Below are 17,577 nucleotides of genomic sequence, written 5' to 3'. Positions count from 1 at the left end.
CTCCTGCGTAGCACGGGAATTTGAGGGAAGACGACGAGCGCATTCTATTGGGGACAGAAATGACACTGAAGAGCTACGAATTCAAGATCGCCAGGAGAGGCCCGGCACGGTTCGGACCTCTCCAGCCTCAGCACCCAAGGCCGGTGGGCGACCCGGCCCGGCCCCCCCGGACAGCGGGGCCCCCACCTGCTCCGGGGAAGCGGCGGCGGCCACCTCTCCACGTGGCCCGGGGCCAGATGGACCTGGACGAGCCTGGCTTCCCGGTCGTGTTACGCAACTACTTTGCGGCCGTCATCTTCGCCCTAATTGTGCAGGGGGCGGTGTTTACGCGCTGAGCTTTCCTCCCCGCGCCAGGCCGTCGCGGCCCTCGGGAGAAGCGCCGGGGCATCGCCACCGTGGCCTTCGCCGCGCGGCACGGCGCAGCGCCCACCCGCCGTCCCGACCCCGTCCCCGCCGCCGCACGCCCGAGTGCGGGCCGCCCGCCGGCCGCCACCCTCCCTGTCCCTCCCGCCGCCTGCCCAGGTGCCGGGTCCTCTCGGGAGCGTGCGGAGGACGCGAGGCCGAGGTCCCGGCCACGCCCGGTCCCCGCAGCCGGCCCCGGGCCGCGCTCTGCCGCCACAGGTAGCTCGGCCGGCGGCGGCTCGCGGGCGGACAAAAAGCGCCTCGGCTGGGGAGCGAGGGTCGCGGGTCGCACGGCGCCACTGCGGCGACGGGGAAGGCAGAGGGGCCCTGGGCACCGGGCCCGGCGAGGGCGGGGGTCCCGGCTCCTCCTCCGCAGCCGCCCGGTCCGTTCCGCGGGGCCGGCCGTGCGCCACCCTCCCGCGGGCGCGGGTCCCGGCGGAGGCTCGGGCGGCGGCGGCGGCCGCGGCCACGGAGAGACACGGACTGGCCCTGGCGCCGCCACCCCGGGGGAGTGGGGCGGGGGGCGGGGCGGGGCGGGGCCGCGGGGAGCCCGCCCCTGCCGGCGGCGGCCATTGGCGGCGGCCGGGGGCGGGCGCGGGCGCGGCGATTGGGGCCGGGGCCGCCCGTCACGGCGGCTGGCGGGCGGCGACGCAGCGCCGCGCTCGGAACTGACCTACTAACACACATCTCTCGGCGCGGCCACGGCGCCCGCGGACCCGGCGCGCCCGCTGCCGCCTCCCGCGCCGCGCCCTCGCCGCCGCCCGCCGCGGCCCCGCAGGCCCGAGGCTCCGCGCCGCCGGCCCGACCCCGGCCGCCCCTTTCTTTCTCTGCGCTGCTCCGGCTCCGGGCGCAGAACCACGGTAAGCGCTCCGCCCACCGCCGGCCGGGGGCCCGCAGCCCGCTCCCCGAGCGCGCGGCCGGGGGCACTGGGCGAGGGGTGCCGGCCGGGGGTGCGGGGGCTCGCCGGAGGCGGCGAGTGTGCGCGGCGCGTTCATTACATAAACTTTTGCTGCCTTGTCAGGATGGGACTCGCCACCTTAAGGTGGCTGCTTTGATTGCAGCGCCCTCGCGCCGGCACGTCGTCCGGGCCGGTTTGCGCTCTCCCCCCCGCTGCTATTGCATAATGTCTCCTGATTTCGGGAAAATTGATGTTTTGGTGGAGAAGAGCGCCAGGGAGGCTGGGCAGAGGCTGGGCAGAGGCTGAGCTCTCTCGGAGCGGGAAGATGCTCTTTCCTCTCTCGTCCCTTCTCCGGGGCTGGCGGCACGGGGAGTGGGGGGTGGTGGGAGAGGTTTGAGTAATGGGGGTAGAATCTTGATTTGCTGGTGGAGAAAGAGGGTGGCTAGCGCGAAAGGTGACGGCATTCGGAGAATGCCTGCGCGGCGCCTGTTTGTGTCAGGCGCTGTACGGGCACCGACGTCTTCCACCCTGTTTGTCGTCAGCGTGTTGTACAAGCCCTCGGGAAGGTTGTGGGATTTGTCCTTTCTTACATTGCATAATCTGCCCACGGTGAAATGTTGGCACGGATTACGGGCTGGTGTGGGAATATGCGCGTATGTGTGCAATGATCTGGTAATTTTAGCGCAGCTTTGGGTATTAGATCGTTATTTACATCTCTCTGATATCCCAAATAAACATGTTTTAAAACGACCCCCCAAAACATAAAAAGAAAAATTCCTGGGGAGGAATGCTGATCTTGGGTACTACGGGAGGGGGAGGGGTTTGCTCCTTAAATGTTCAGAGCTGTTATTTTTAAATCTGGGACGGACCATTGTGACGTTTACCTCCCCACCTTCCTAATTGTAATGCATTCCATTCGATCAGCCCTTTTTTTTCACCTTATTGTCATTGCTTTTTCAGACACTACAAGACAGATCACATAATAGTTTCCTGGAAATGTTGCATTATGTAACTGCCGAATTTGCTGGCAGTGAGCATAGAAAGAGGGAGCTAATTACGTGATTTTATAATCTTGCTACAAAGAAAGTAGGACAATCTCAGCCTTTAAGAATGTCACCATAACAGGTTTTATTAAAGGATATTTTAAACAGGAAAGTAGACAACTGGCTAAGCGTTGGGTTAGCTCATGCTGCCAAATGTGTCTCTTTTGCCCTAAATGAAATGCTCGTTCTTCTAAATTTAGCCCTATCACATTTTAACAATTGTGGCCTCAGTGCTATTTCTGGTGTTTTCTCCAGGGCTGTGTGCAAATACAAGTTCAAGGCCATTTGCTGTAGTTTTAACTCCACGCCTTCGGAGACCTTTGATAAGATTGTATTTTTAGGAAGGCATTTCGCAGTGCCCAGTGATTTGCTGTACGCTGACTCTCATTTATCTTTTTAAAGGACACTTTAGGAAACTGCTGTTCTCTGAGAACAGCAGGGAATGGCCAAGTGTCCTCTTCTGTTCTTGGCTTTTGTAAATAACAACAGCTAATGAGGTCAGAAGTATTTATTTCACATCATATTCCTCCCGCACACACCAGATGAGATTTATGGGAAACATATAGGTTAGTAGATTGCATTTTTGTCTCAATAACCTAGTTTTATGCATGCGAAGATAAATGAATATGTAAAGTACCCAGATAGAGAATTTCTTTCTAGATTCTTACCTAGTGTCATTACTTGTGAATTTATGTACAAGTGTGTATACGAACAGCCCCCCCCCGCGTAACGTTCAGATAATTAAAGTGCAGTAATTACAGTCGTTTTCCAAGAAGCGAGTATAGCTGGAGCCCCCCACCACCCCGCAACCTCCCACCCCCGGCGTCAGACCCCGACCTAGTTTGCAAGCTCGGGTGGGAGCCGCAGGGATGTAGGGGCAGCGTGGCGCCACCTTCCGATGGCGACCTCCGGGGGGCGCGTCCGTGCAGTCCCGGTTGCGCCCCTCCCTCCTGCGGCCCGCGGGGTCTGTGGGAAGCCATAGCAGTGAACCGAGGGGCTTCGGGCGCATCTGGTGGTGGCGAGCAGAGACTTGGACGCGCCTCCGGACGGCTGCTGTTGGACAGGGGCTGCTCGGTGGCCTGCGCTGCGCTCAGCCTTATCCGCCCCCCCCCCCATGCACACACCAACATTCCTTTGTTCTGGCGCTGGGGGTCCTCGCGGCGCCGAGGCCCCGCTGCGCCGCCCACCCAGTGGGAGGCGGGTCTCGGGGAGAGGCGCAGCGTGGGGGCGCGGCCGAGCCTGGGCGGGAGGGACCCACGGCTGCTGCTGGTGCGCTCTGGGTTCACCGCCGGCCGCCGGAGAGCGGAGCTGGAGGGACTCTGGGCTCGGGCTCTGGAGCAGAGGGCAGCCGGGCGACCCGGAGCGCTCTCGTGTGGGTGTCCCGGGCTTCCGATGGGACAAATTCGGGGGCCAACTAACTCCATTGCCTTGGCACCGCGAGGTTCTAAAACCCGCAGACACCTTTGTTCCAGGATCCTTCATTGTATTTCAGAGCTAAGCGCTTCTCCTTTTATGAGTGAAAAAGAAAAATCTCCAAATATCAATAAATCACAGAACTTAGGGGTGGGGGACACTCCGGTATGGACAGGAGTGGAAAGGAAGCCCCCCAGCTTGAGTATGGCCATTTAAACTCATGCTTTATTGTTTTATTTAAAATAATGCTTATTGTTTTTAAGTCTTTAGTTTATGTGATCAAAGCCCAAAGGGAACTCGGTTGCCCCAAGTTCAAAATAAAACAAAATCAAAATGCCCTCCGCTGTCGTGAAAGAACTGCACAGTACTCCACTCGGGCTTGAAGACTTCCAAAATTGGGCTCAAGCAGTAATTTAGTGCATTCATGGAGACTTAGCAGATGTTCTTTGAGAATGTATCAACTCGCTTGGCTTCTAAGGGTCCGCATCTGACACCTCTGTCCCTAGCCAGTTTCCCTCTTACTACAGGCTACCTGCAGTTAGATACCCCACCTTGGTGAGGTGCAAAAGGCGCATGCGCTCCCCGGTTCCCGGGCCTAGCCAGTGGTATTCTGACTCTACTATGATTCTGCCAGCTTTCAGGATAAATTGGGGGAATCACATCCATGGAGCAAGGCAGTTGTGAGGAGTTCAGCAAGTGAATGACCAGTAATCAGGATTCATATACGTAAGGTCACCATTTTTCTCTGCCTAGATTTCTGTGCAGCAAGAACTGATATTGTCATTAAATCTGTAAAGATATTTCTTGAGAGACATTTTTGTTCCAGTTAATGATTTAGTTTGAACACTGCCCATTATGTTCGTGTTAATTTCAGTTTGAAGGGAATTCTTGACAGGATCGAAGAACTGAAGACATCCCAAATCATTCAGTTAATGTCTGCGTGAAGGAGCAGAGAGATGAGTTGATTTCTGCAGAAGCAATTTGTCTTTTTCCAGTTTCCTGGAACTTTCTGTGACTTGTGGTCTTGGTACTGCATGATCTCTGTTTCTATTATTCAGGTCTGAGATAGTCAGTGGCTGCTTTGACCCTCCTTGGAGAATCTCCCCTATAAGGGAATGTATCTATCGAGCTACACGGTTGAAAACTAAAATTAAGCCCTGTGAGACTATTCATATTTGGCCCTTTCGACTAACCTGAGAAAATTGCATATTTGTGACACAGGACAGTGCCTCGCTAAGACTGGTGAAGGGCAGAAAGGACTGGACCTAGTTAGTAGTCAGCATTGCCTTCATGTTGGTCATTCTTCAGAAATGAGATTAAGAAGTAATATTTCATAAACACTCTACAGGTGTCAGGCAGAGTGTGGAGGGCCCTGTCATCATCCCCACTTTATAGATGAGGAAATGGAAGCTCAAAGATGCGGATCAGCAGCCCAGAGCTCAAAAAGATGAGAAGCTGTGGTTGTCACAACCCCCTTTCTGTTCTGTTCCTTCAATGAGAGTGAGTGCAAGATCACTGTAATTTTTGTACCAATTTCCTTTTCTGTGCTAAGGGCTTATCTTGCTGAAGTGCAATTATAACATCACTATGATGCAACAACCTGAAAATTAAAACCTTTTGTGAGAGCCCTTTCACACTCAGGTTGAGCAATGTGCCTGACTCACTCCTGAGTGGATTTTTCTAGTTGACCTTGCTGTGGTCATTAGAGTCAGTTCCGAGATGTAGATGTGATTGCAGCATGGGGTGGAAAAGGTGCAGTCATCATGCCTGGACTTTATTTTTAACCAAGCTGAAAATCACACGTACTTCATTATTTCCATTGTAATCCAGATGGCATCGATGCTGTTAAACGTTGTTTATTTTAAATTTGTATTGAGGAGTGAGAGCACACTTGGGATTCAATTCAAATATAACAGAAACAATGTAATAGAAATTTCCTATAATATTCATTTCTTGTTTTTGTAAGGTATGCCTGTATTTCACAGGATCAGCCCATTGTTTGGTATCCTGTTATTTTTCTAAATTATATTTAAGTTGATTTTTATCCAGATCGCACTGGTAGAGAATGTCGAAAGACATTGACCTTTGATCACAGACATTACATAAGAGTTTTTCAGTTTCAAAATGAATTTTTATTACCATCACCCCCAATTATCTCTCACAGTGCATTGCAAACAACTTTCCTGTAGTTTAAAAGAAAAAAAAAATTGTTCAAATGGTTTTAATTCAAGAGCAGAATCTCGTTTTTAAAGTTTAGTAGGAATTTACTAGATGCCATTCCTTAATAATCTGGTTTTTTTGAAGACTCAGTTTCATTGAATGATACCTGTAAGTCTTATAGTTTTCAGGCTATGGTGTCTTTTATTCCCTTTCTAGGGATCTTAAACTGTATTTAAGTGGCTTTCAAATACACACAAAAAATAAACATAAAAAAAAACTCTATTCATAAGGCATAGAGTAAAATAAGTGACATTTGCAATCATCTGCTGATTAGGAAAGTGAACAAGGAATTAGAAAGCCTCGCTGGGTAGAATTGGGATGATCCTCCAGTATCCTGAGCAATATTCAAGAACTTTCTCTGCCCTGCTTGCCCCTTCCCCTCCCACCCACACCCCACAGCATTTTTGTCCTTACACTTCATTTAGTGCTTGTCTCATGCAGCATCTCCTTCACCTCGATTACTCTGTGATTGTTGGTGTCCCTTAAGATTTCAGATTAGTTGTTAGGCTGATTGACTATCTTTTCAAAAGTTTCGAGACAATAGTCATCCCCAGTTTGAAGTTTCTATAGATTTTATTTTTTTTTTAATACATCTGTTCCACCGCCTCCCCCTGTCTCCCCGGCTCCTTCTGATGGCTGCTGTCTTGATTTCCCAAGCTGGGAAGTTGTTTGGATGTGTCAGTGTCCTCCGCTCTGCAATTTTCAGAATAATTTCATTGTGCATTAGGTTACAGTGGCCTCTTAAAAAGAATGTCAAGTTACACTATTTCATATTTCAATGACTAAATTGTATCAAGGCTGTAATAAAATGCAATGTTGTCATCCTAGTTAATAAGTTTAAATCTAATTTTCAATTAGTCCTTTGTTGAACTTGAAATATTTTCCTTTATGGTAAACCCAGATCAGGTTTTGACACATTTATTTACAGATGTACCCAAATAGAAAAAAGTAGGTCAATTTGTTGCTGTGCTAGAATAGATTCTGGCAGAGAGAGGGGAGAGAGAGAGAGAGAGAGAGAGAGAGAGAGAGAGAGAGAGAGAGAGAGAGAGAGAGTGTTTTCCCTGTCTTGACTAAGTACACATTTCTTTCTAACTTCTTACTAGAGATGGAACTATAGTGTTCATGTGAGCCTTTAGCTGGCCATTTGGAAACGTTTAGTTTTCTTAATTTAAAAAGTCTTTCTATTTTTAATGATCATGATTAGAAAATCCCCTTATACCTTCAGCATTTCTGAATTTTTACATCACTCACGATCCCTTAGTTGTACATGTGAATTCCTTTATTATTTTATCTAAAAATGCTAGATTTTTTTCCCCTTACACATAGAATGTAAAGCATTTCATTTATGCACACATCCTGGATTTTACCCACTCTGAGAAAATGTAGGTTAACATTTTGCTAGTCTTACTAGTTGACAGGTATAAAGTCCTGTGAAATGATGGATTGATTTTATTTTTTCATGAAAATGGCATTTATCTCAAAAACTAGCAACAGCCTTTTTAGTGGAAAGATGGTTTACAGGTCTATGTAACTTAAGTTTATCTCGAAAACAATTTTTTTTTCCTTTACTGTTATCTAAACATCCAAGAGAGTGAACAGTACATTCAGAGAGTAGAGGAGGAAAACGAGATATTTCTATGAAAATATTTCCAAACCACTAGGCACATCACATTGCATTTCACCTTGTATTGACAGAATTTTAAGATCCAAATAAAGAAGCAATTTGCAACAAAACTTAATGTTGAGAAAATAACATCAAGTTATTTAACATTTGTTAATGTTAAGAAACACAGGCAGTGATTAATGTACTTTGAACAAGATGACACATAGCAAGATGTTCTCTTAAGTGGGTATTGAGGCTGAATGATTAGTAAAATTTTAAATGCTCAAAATAAAGTGTTTATTCTTTTCTGGTCTTGTAAAGACTTATCTCAGAGAAAGATCAGGTAGAGACAAGCAAAGATACACGTCTGTCATAAATATAAATGAGTCCTCAAGGAAAACATTGGTCTAGAATTGTCATAAAGTTGTATTTGTTTTAGAGAACTTTGTAGATCAAGATCAGGTCTTTTAATGAAAAAGCAATGTTTAGGTCACCTGACTTAAATAAACTTAAAAAATCCAGGCTTACGAAATACAACTCCTGCTTGTAGCAACTGTGTGACGTTTCATATAAAAAAGGAGTGGGCAGTAACGCCATCCTCACATTAGGTATGGAAAAATGCCTCAGCTGGCATGCAATGACTCCTGCTCTTAAGTTTCTCTTTTTATTTGTGTTTTTAAGAAACAGTCCTATCATCTAATGGGTGTAATGAAGTTAATGGTGCCGAATATGCTAACATCATAGAATTGGCATTTAGTGTCAATTATTCACCAAAAAAAGAAACATAAGCGGTGACTAATGTACCGCAGCATTAAATGTTGATTTGCAAAGATGACGCACCGATGAAGTAATTGTCAGATTAATCATAAAGGAAAATATTGGGATTTGAAATAAAGTTCTTGGGTGAGCGTAAACGCTGATGCTTTTAGGAGGCTTGGTCAACCACTTTTGCACTTGCCTTAAGTTCTGTGTTAGGAGATGTAAACAGAGTCCAGAGTTCATCTCTGCTTTGGGCTGCTGCATAATCTCTGCCTCCTTGCTCAGTCCCTGGGATTTATCTGGTTCCTCTACACGAGAGTTACACCAGGGTTAGAGAGACTCTGTTCTCTTCTGTTGAAATGGATACAGTTTGGGTTTTGTTTTTTTTAAAAAAACAAATCACAGGTGACAATGTCCACAGCTGTATTTCTATTCCTCTATCTTAACCTAGGGTAGGATCCTGGAGATTAAATTTAGCAGAGATGTGAAAATTGATCAGATGTTTTCTCCATTCCTTTAAGTACCACCAGAATATGAAACAACACCAAGGAACATAGGAAATAGTTCCAGGGGGTAGGTACCTTTGTTGGTTTAGGACAACATCTGGAAGTTAAGACAGCAACTCAAAGTGCCTTAATTCCCCGAGAAACTTAGTGACTGGGAATGCATGACTCAGAAGCGGGAGGAGCACAGCCAGGACTGTGTAGGGATGAGACTGCATTGCAGGGATGTGGAGCAGCCAGCCCTGTGCCAGTGTGGGAGAGGCTACTGACAAAGAAACTTTAGCCAGGGCTGAGCTGGGCTGAGATCTCTGCCATTTAACAAGCTGAGTGATTCCTTGAACTTGAATTTTCTCCTCTGAAAGTGGTGGTTGGGAAGGTTAATGAAATAAAGCAGGTCAGTCCCCCAGTGCCTGGGGCATAGTAAGTGTTCAATAAATAGCACCTATGATGATTGTTTTTGTCATTGTCCTTGTGACAAGAAAAAGGCAGCGTACAAGAGTCCACAGGGCATTTGCCCCAGACTCTGTTGTGGGAACTCTGTCCATGCACCTTAATTCTGCCAGTTCTGACAGCAAGGACTGGGCTTTGGGGGGTTTGGTTTTCTTTCCCTTTTATATGGGCCCAGTGTAGCTCAGTACACGGTAGGTTCTCCATATGTGTTGAATAAAAGAATCTCTGTTAAAAAAACAATTTCCCTTATTCACACAGAAAATATTAAATGATAAATGGCATTTATCTCAAAGAAAGGAAACATCCAAAAACTTTTGTGATTATAAAACTCTTCTGTAAGGTGAATGGGTGACCATCAATCCAATGTCGAGTACCTCCTGTCTTCAGTTGGTTGCTAGAAGAAGACAATATATTTCAGTTTCCTCCCTGAAGCCCTCCATAGTCTAGTTAGACATAGGAGAAACACCTAGAAAGATACACAGTGTATGCAGTCGGCACCTCTTTGTCATCTCACAGGGCTGACACACTCTTCCCACCACGGCAAGATTATTTGATACATAATATTACATACAGAAAAGATGCTAAAATGGCAGGTGGTGATTGCCAGTTGAGTTGTAGAGACGGGAGGATGTCCAGATGCATAGTGACAGGTGGGAAGAATCAAATAAGAAGTCGATTAAAATGAAATGAGCCTGTTTGTAGGTTTTCATGCACCCACAAAGCTGTGGAGATGATAAGTTGGACACACAGTACTTAGACATCTAGAAGAAAGGGGGAAAGAGATGTTGAGACGAGGGGCCTACCTTAGCTCAATCACAGCTCCCTGTGCAGCAGGTTGATGTCTGCCTGCCCCTGACACACCCCGTGTTCCTGTAAGTAGCACGCAGTCTGGGGCCAGGAGGTTGAAAAGGGTCCCCATCACTCAATGTGGAGAGAAGTCATGAACGTGTAGGAAGACTAAGAATTGTGGGACAATGTAAAGGAAATGTGATTTTTTTTTTTTTTTAAAGGAAAGGAACTAGTCACAGTGGTGCATGCCTGTAATCCTAGTGGCTCTGGAGGCTGAGGCAGGAGGACCACAAGTTCAAAGCCAGCCTCAGGAAAAGCGAGATGTCAAGCAACTCAGTGAGACCCTGTCTCTGAAGAAAATATAAAATAGGTCTGAGGATGGGGCTCTGTGGTCCAGTACTCCTGAGTCAATCCAGGGTACATCCCCCCAACCTCCCCAGAAAAAGAAAGGACAGGTTTTAAAAATGCATGGAAGAGAAAAATTCTCAAATGGAAAAAAAAAAATACCCAGAATAATAGTGTGCGAGAGACAGTGTGATGTTGAAAAACTCGAAGTTAAAAGAAGGACAACCTGAGGATTCAGTTCAGCTTTGAAAGGCCCCTGGGATACCATAAGGTCTCTGGGCTTCATTCGCTAGAGTCTCTCACCCTTTGCTTTGCCACCCATTTCACTTTTGGGGCGAGGACCTGACTGAAGGGCAGTACACACTTGAGCAGGAAATCCATAGTGCAACGTGGTTGTTACGTCCAAAGACAAAACCTGAATAGAAATGGTGGGAAATCATGTTTCACCAGGTGATCAATAGACAGATTCCATTACTGCCACATCCCCGATCCCTGCCTACTGTGACACAGGCCTGGCCACTGTTGCTCTTTAAAGTGTCATTATCAAAAAAAAAAAAACTTAGTGTTAACAGTCACACTTCTAAGTTGTGACTAGCAGTTTCCTGGACTGTGTTTTCTCAGTTTAGTGGACAGAAAAATGGCATGAAACCTGAGTCTTTATGATCCTAAAATTATGACATCCCGCCTTCTGTTGCTACTGAAAAGACAAAAGGATCTGGCAGGCTTTTACCATCGATTAAATTAAACTTCACTAGTCATTGTAGAACTGTGCATAAGGAAAAAAAAATAGTGATGTAAAACAAAAACACTACATCTTTTTTAAAAAAAAATTTTAGTTATACATGGGTGCAATGTCTTTATTTTGTTTATTTATTTTTTACGTGGTGCTGAGAATTGAACCCAGTGCCTCACGTATGCAAGGCAAGCGCTCTGCCACTGAGCCACAACCCCAGCCCTAAAAACACGACGTCTTGACAGTACGGTGGGATGGAGCTAGACAAGTGGAGCAAGAGAAGAGTTGTTGTCCACATCCGCCTTACAAAAAGTATTACCAACTGGAAAACTATAGAATCAGTGTCTGGAAACGTAGGCCCCAAAACCACTGTGAAAAGAGTGCTTTTGGGCACATGATACAGATTTATTATGTCACCTCAAAGAAAGTGTTGGGGCTGGAAGTAGAGTGGTAGAGTGCTCACCTACCATGTGTAGTAAAGAGGCCCTGTCTTCCATCTTTGGCACCTCAAAAAAAAAAAAAAAAAAAAAAAGGTCAGGCCAAATGAATATTATAAATATGTCACCCAAGAGAGAAGAAATTAGTTGATGATTCTATTTCTGAGTTGTTATATTTTATTTGAAACTAATTAGTAAAACTGAAAGAAGTTCTCTCCACAACTATATTCTCTTGGTTTAATTTGAAGTTTCAAAGGGGCCCTGGACTTTAAAAAAATAATAATAATAAATCCCTTTGAACAGTGACTATTCTTTTTAGTCTCAAAGCTACTCTATAACGGAAATCTACAATAACAGAATTTTCAGGACACAAAAAAATGTTGGAGGCTTTGATCTTGATTGTTTGATAAATCAATTTGAAGGAAGTCAGGAAGAGGGACGATTCTAATCTCCTGAGCACAGGTGTTCTGAAGTGACGGCTTTACGGACAGGCATCCTTTTCCTTCAGGTCTGGTGAGTCATGCGTTGGAATGCCCTGGGCTCTGAGCCCACCAGGCCGTCAGGGATGTGACAGGCAGGTTTATGTCTACATGAAGATGCAGATGAAAATCAATAATAACTGTTGTTAACGTGGCTTTTATTTTAGTTTCTCTGGAAGTAAAATATTTAGCTCCGCTGGGTGCAGGGGCACATGCCTGTAATCCCAGTGGCTTGGGAGGCTGAGGCAGGAGGATCGCAAGTTTAAAGCCAGCCTCAAGCAATGGCAAGGTACTAAGCAACTCAGTAGATCCGGTCACTAAATAAATACAAAATAGGACCGGGAATGTGGCACAGTAGTCAAGTGCCCCTGAGTTCAATCCCTGGTACAAAAAAAGTAATTCCATTTATGTTTTCTTCCAAGTATGACTGCGGAACTTATTCATGGGTCTTAAAAGAGTTTACTTAGCAATGTTCCTTTGAAGAGGTTTGAAGATGTTTGTTCAGCAATGGTGTCAGGGTTATCAAAAATTATTCAGAAACAACACAATATGCGAGTATTATTTAGAAACTTACCAACTGGAGGCTATCTGTAATTTCCTTCCTGTAATGGCTCACCGCCACCTGCCACACCCAACCATTTCTCCCTTATTAGACACAGCTTGCCACTATTTTTCCCAGGGAAAGGTGGTTTTATTTTATTTTATTTATTTTTGTTTGGTTTCTCATTCTCTTGGACCACTTAATCTCCTGTAGATGCTCCTTCATGGCTTGACAGTAGAGATATTTGGGTACTTCCTCCTTTTCAAGATTGCATGCTGTTGGGGCCAGAGCTGTAGCTCAGTGGTAGAGCACTTGCCTAGCATGTATGAGGCACTGGGTTTGATCCTCATCACCACATAAGAATAAACAAAGATGTTATGTCCGTCTACAATGAAAAATGATTTAAAAAAAAAAAAAAAGATTGCATGCTCTTCCAAGGAAAGAATCGCCATGCCTTTATTCCGTAAATGCTGAGCACAGTCCCCTCTACATAACTGGCAACGAAGATCTGTCCGAATAAATAACTATTTCTTTTTGTATATTGCAGATCACCAGGAAGACCCTACTCTGTTCAGTAAGAGGAGCCTGGCAGGTGAATCTCCGACAGCAGGACAAGAGTATTGATGGATTTGAAGCCAGTTCCCAAAGCCGTTCAGAATCCTGGGGAAATCACTTGTTCTTCTCTGCATTTATAGGGTCAGGTTGTTTCTGATGCAGTTGAGAAAAATGCAGACCATCAAAAAGGAGCAGGCATCTCTGGACACCACCAGCCCCGGGGACAAAGGGATGGTACTCAGTTCTGCCTTAACCGAAGCCACCACGGAGGACCTGGCCACAGGTGAAGAGCTACTTCTGAACGAAGGCAGCGTGGGGAAGAACAAGTCTTCCGCCTGCCGGAGGAAACGGGAATTCATTCCCGATGAGAAGAAGGATGCCATGTACTGGGAAAAAAGGCGGAAAAACAATGAAGCGGCCAAAAGGTCCCGGGAGAAGCGCCGGCTGAATGACCTGGTTTTGGAGAACAAACTCATTGCGCTGGGAGAAGAAAACGCCACCTTGAAAGCAGAACTGCTTTCCCTGAAACTAAAGTTTGGTTTAATCAGCTCCACGGCGTATGCCCAGGAGATCCAGAAACTCAGCAGTTCTCCGGCTGTGTACTTTCAGGACTACCAGACTTCCAAGGCCACCGTGGGCTCCTTTGTGGACGAGCACGAAGCCTCCATCGTGTCCAGCAGCTGCATCTCTGTCATTAAGCACTCTCCGCAGAGCTCTCTGTCCGACGTGTCCGAGGTGTCCTCCGTGGAGCACACGCAGGAGAGTCCTGGGCAGGGCAGCTGCAGAAGCCCTGAGGACAAGTTCCACGTCATCAAGCAGGAGCCCATGGAGCTGGACAGCTATGCCAGGGAGCCCAGGGACGACCGGGGCTCCTATGCAGCCTCCATCTACCAGAACTACATGGGCAGCTCTTTCCCTGGCTACTCACACTCTCCACCTCTCCTGCAAGTCACCAGGTCCTCCAGCAACTCTCCCAGAACTTCAGAAACCGACGACGGTGTCGTGGGCAAGTCATCCGACGGGGAGGACGAGCAGCAGGTTCCCAAGGGCCCCATCCATTCTCCAGTGGAACTGAAACGTGGGCATGCGACCGTGGTGAAAGTCCCCGAGGTGAATTCCTCGGCCTTGCCGCACAAGCTTCGGATCAAGGCCAAAGCCATGCAGATCAAAGTGGAAGCCTTGGATCACGATTTCGAGACCACGCAAAAACTTTCCCCGCCCGTCGACAGGACGTCGAAAAGACACTTTGAACTTGAAAAGCCTGGTCCCCGGAGTCTGGTACATTCTTCCCTCACGCCTTTCTCAGTGCAAGTGACAAACATTCAAGATTGGTCCCTCAAATCGGAACACTGGCATCCGAAAGAACTGAGTGGCAAAACTCAGAATGGTTTCAAAACTGGAGTGGTGGAAATTAAAGACAGTGGCTACAAAGTTTCCGACGCGGAGAATTTGTACTTGAAGCAGGGGATAGCAAACTTATCTGCAGAGGTGGTCTCACTTAAGAGACTCATAGCCACACAACCCATCTCTGCTTCAGACTCCGGGTAAATTACTACTGACCAAGAGCTGGACATTTAGGAAGCTGTCATTTGCCATAGATGGATACGTTTTTGTATGATGCTGAGTTTTCACTGGACCCATGTTGTCATTTCACTGTCGTGTGCACATGTTGTCTGTTGAGTGTCTTTGTGTGCACAAATTATTATGAAGATGAGGTATGTCCTCACCCTTCCCTGTGTATAGTCACATAGTCCACACGCAGGCTGTACCTATCGGACATTATTTTTGTTGTTCTATTATAAAGCGTGTAAGTTGCCAGTTTCAATAAAGGATTGGTGACAACACAGACATTCTGTTCCATTGCACTTGATTTGAATGGAAAATAGAAAAACAATTTTAAGTGATCCAAGTACTTATTGAAGTTTATTTTTTAACCGATACGAGGCAATTTCCCCTTCTGAATAAGGAAAAACGGAAGTGCACATGAGCAGTTGGTTTGTTTTCTAGACTCTAACAACTTCAGAAACCTTCTAGAGAGAGAAAAAATAGCCATGAATTTTCTTTTCTGAGACTAATTTGCTAATATTCACTGTTATATCATTTTCTTTAAAATATAGTTTTTCTATGATTTTTTTTTTAAAGTAGAAAAACCAGGCTGTCTGGCACTAATCTGCCTTTAGTCATCTGCCTTTTAAGTGTGACACAGGGATGCAGATAGTTGAGTCACTGATCCAGTTTATTAGATGAAAGGCTGCTTTTAAAGAGTGGGTAATAAGGATGGAAGCATTTTTATGTTGTAAATCTTAACAGTTCTGGTGTATAAATCGTCTAGGGAATAAAAATAGTTATTTAGCTTATAACTATTTTTATTTGGTTTCCAGTATTTCAAAGAACACATCAATTACCAGAGGCCAACATATATATGTAGTATGTATAATGATTTTTTTTTTTTTAAAGATGTGGTCATGAGCTGAGGCTATAACTCAGTGGTAGAGCTTTTTTCTTGCACATACAAAACTCTCCAACACCACAAAATAAAAGATTTATTCGTGATAACTGTAAATAATAGCTCTACATCTTCAGGCATTGGTTTAAAAGTTATATAACTTCAGGGAAAAAAAGCATCATCCCAGCTAAATTGTTCCTGATTATTTGTCCAAGATGCTCCACTGTCCTGTGGCACATGGTGTGACTGACCTCCACATGTCCTTCTGAGGCGGCGTGAGGTGGGTGTCAGTCAGGCACAGCTTTCTCAATAGGTAACTCCTGACCAAAGCCCTATTTCCACACTGACCTCTTTTCTATTCCAGAAGTGGGTAAAGGACTTGAGAAGGCAGAACAGGTGCACAGTGACTCAGTCCTCACTCTGTACCTGCACCATGTGGGGCAGCAAAATGGAGACAGGGAGAGCCCAGCAGAGCATCCCATTTCGAGGGTGGTCTTTCTGACTGCCGCTGCAAGCCAAGGCCTGATTTGGGACATGTTGTGTCTCTCGCACTTTCATATTTTGCAAAGCACGGTGCTTTGCGTTAAAGAAAGTGACGATAGCACACACACACGCCGTGCACGTTTGTCCTTTGGCCACAGCTGCCACTTTTCTCTCCTAATTCTCTGGGCTGCTAGAGCATGTGTGGCCTGGCTTGGCCCTGGGCCTCTCTCTTCAGTATTTTACCGGCAGCTGAAGGAGGCCTGAGGCTGACTCCCCTGTGAATGTTGTAAAGAATCAGGACCCGAAAGCCTTTCACAGCCCAGAATGGATGAGACGAATCAAAAAGCGTCAACTAGGACACAGGAGCAATGTAAAGTCTGGTTCCTACATTTTACAAAAGACCATCCGGGGGGCTGAGGGTGCTCAGTGTCAGAGTACTTGCTTAGCATGCACAAGGCTCTGTGTTCAATCCTCGACATAACAAGAAAAAAAATACTATGTGAATTCATGATGAGGAGAAAAACAATAAGGGGGCGGGGCACTTTTTTTTTTAAGCTTGCTGTGAGTCAAGGCACTGTGGAGAGTCGGGTTGTGTTATTGCAGGCAGGGTCCAAACCAAGTCCTCTGTCCCTAAGGGACCTGTTTGATAAAAGGTACAACAGAAAACATTGCAAAGGAGATGGGGGATTTCACATAAATTGGAGAAAGGGCTAATACAACATTTGGTAAGTTACCTAGAGAAGGGTGTGACCTTTTGAGGTCCTGAAAAGGATACTACAGATGGGTGACAGCAAGAAAGGAAAATACCGAGTTTTCAGGAAGAACTTTGTAACTCTTGGAGCAGTGCAAAAGCAAAGTGCTTACCTGGGCCATAGCACCTACCTAATTTGCAAGGGGCTGGGTTTTTTTATTTGTTTGTTTGCTTTTTCCTGGTCTTTGATTCAATACACAGGATCATGCTCTGTTACCCAGGCTACTCTCAAACTTCTGGGCTCAAATGAACCTCCTGACTCAGCCTCCCTAGTGCCGGGACTACAGATGTGCCTCTCCTGTCCAGCTGGCACCCCATTGAGTATTTAGTGACCATCTTGCATATCACACCTGGATGCCATGATTTGAACTCTCTTCTTTAGTGTCAGATGTCTTATCGTGTCAAGGATCTACCTCATCCCTGGGATGATAACTAGAAAGTCACTCCTTAAAAATAAAAGGGTTGCCATCAACCAGCCAGTAAGCAGAGAAATGCAGAATGACACAGTAACACTTTTGTTGTTGCCAATGGAGAAGTAATACTGCTTCTCCTCTCTGCCCACAGAGCCCCCGTCAAATGGCAGAAAATGTGCTTAAAACCAAGTACATCCATGACTATCCAACCACGAGAAATGGAAACCTCAGAACTCCAAAATCTCAGGGATTTCCAGAAAGGAGGCTAGGGATGTGGTTTGGTGGTAGCAGGCTGTTCAATCAGCCCTAGGTAT

General features: G+C 46.2%; 1 protein-coding gene across 2 annotated transcripts; it reads left to right on the top strand.

Annotated features, from left to right (window-relative positions):
* The first annotated feature begins 487 nt into the window (after nucleotides 1-487).
* Nfil3 (nuclear factor, interleukin 3 regulated) lies at nucleotides 488-15,020 on the top strand. 2 transcript variants are annotated; one of them, XM_078030675.1, is made up of 2 exons: nucleotides 488-621; nucleotides 13,163-15,020. In XM_078030675.1, exon 2 carries the CDS (start codon nucleotides 13,327-13,329, stop codon nucleotides 14,716-14,718), a length of 1,392 nt encoding a protein of 463 aa, XP_077886801.1. In that variant the 5' UTR covers nucleotides 488-621; nucleotides 13,163-13,326; the 3' UTR covers nucleotides 14,719-15,020. The 2 variants fall into 2 exon arrangements, with proteins under 2 accessions (XP_077886801.1, XP_077886800.1); XM_078030674.1 differs by lacking the exon at nucleotides 488-621 and adding an exon at nucleotides 1,036-1,262.
* The last annotated feature ends 2,557 nt before the right edge of the window (nucleotides 15,021-17,577 follow it).

This window comes from Ictidomys tridecemlineatus, chromosome 13 (assembly GCF_052094955.1).
Source record: "Ictidomys tridecemlineatus isolate mIctTri1 chromosome 13, mIctTri1.hap1, whole genome shotgun sequence".
Lineage (NCBI taxonomy): Eukaryota > Metazoa > Chordata > Mammalia > Rodentia > Sciuridae > Ictidomys > Ictidomys tridecemlineatus.
Note: the sequence above shows the minus strand (reverse complement) of the source record. Positions and strands in the feature narration are given on the sequence as shown.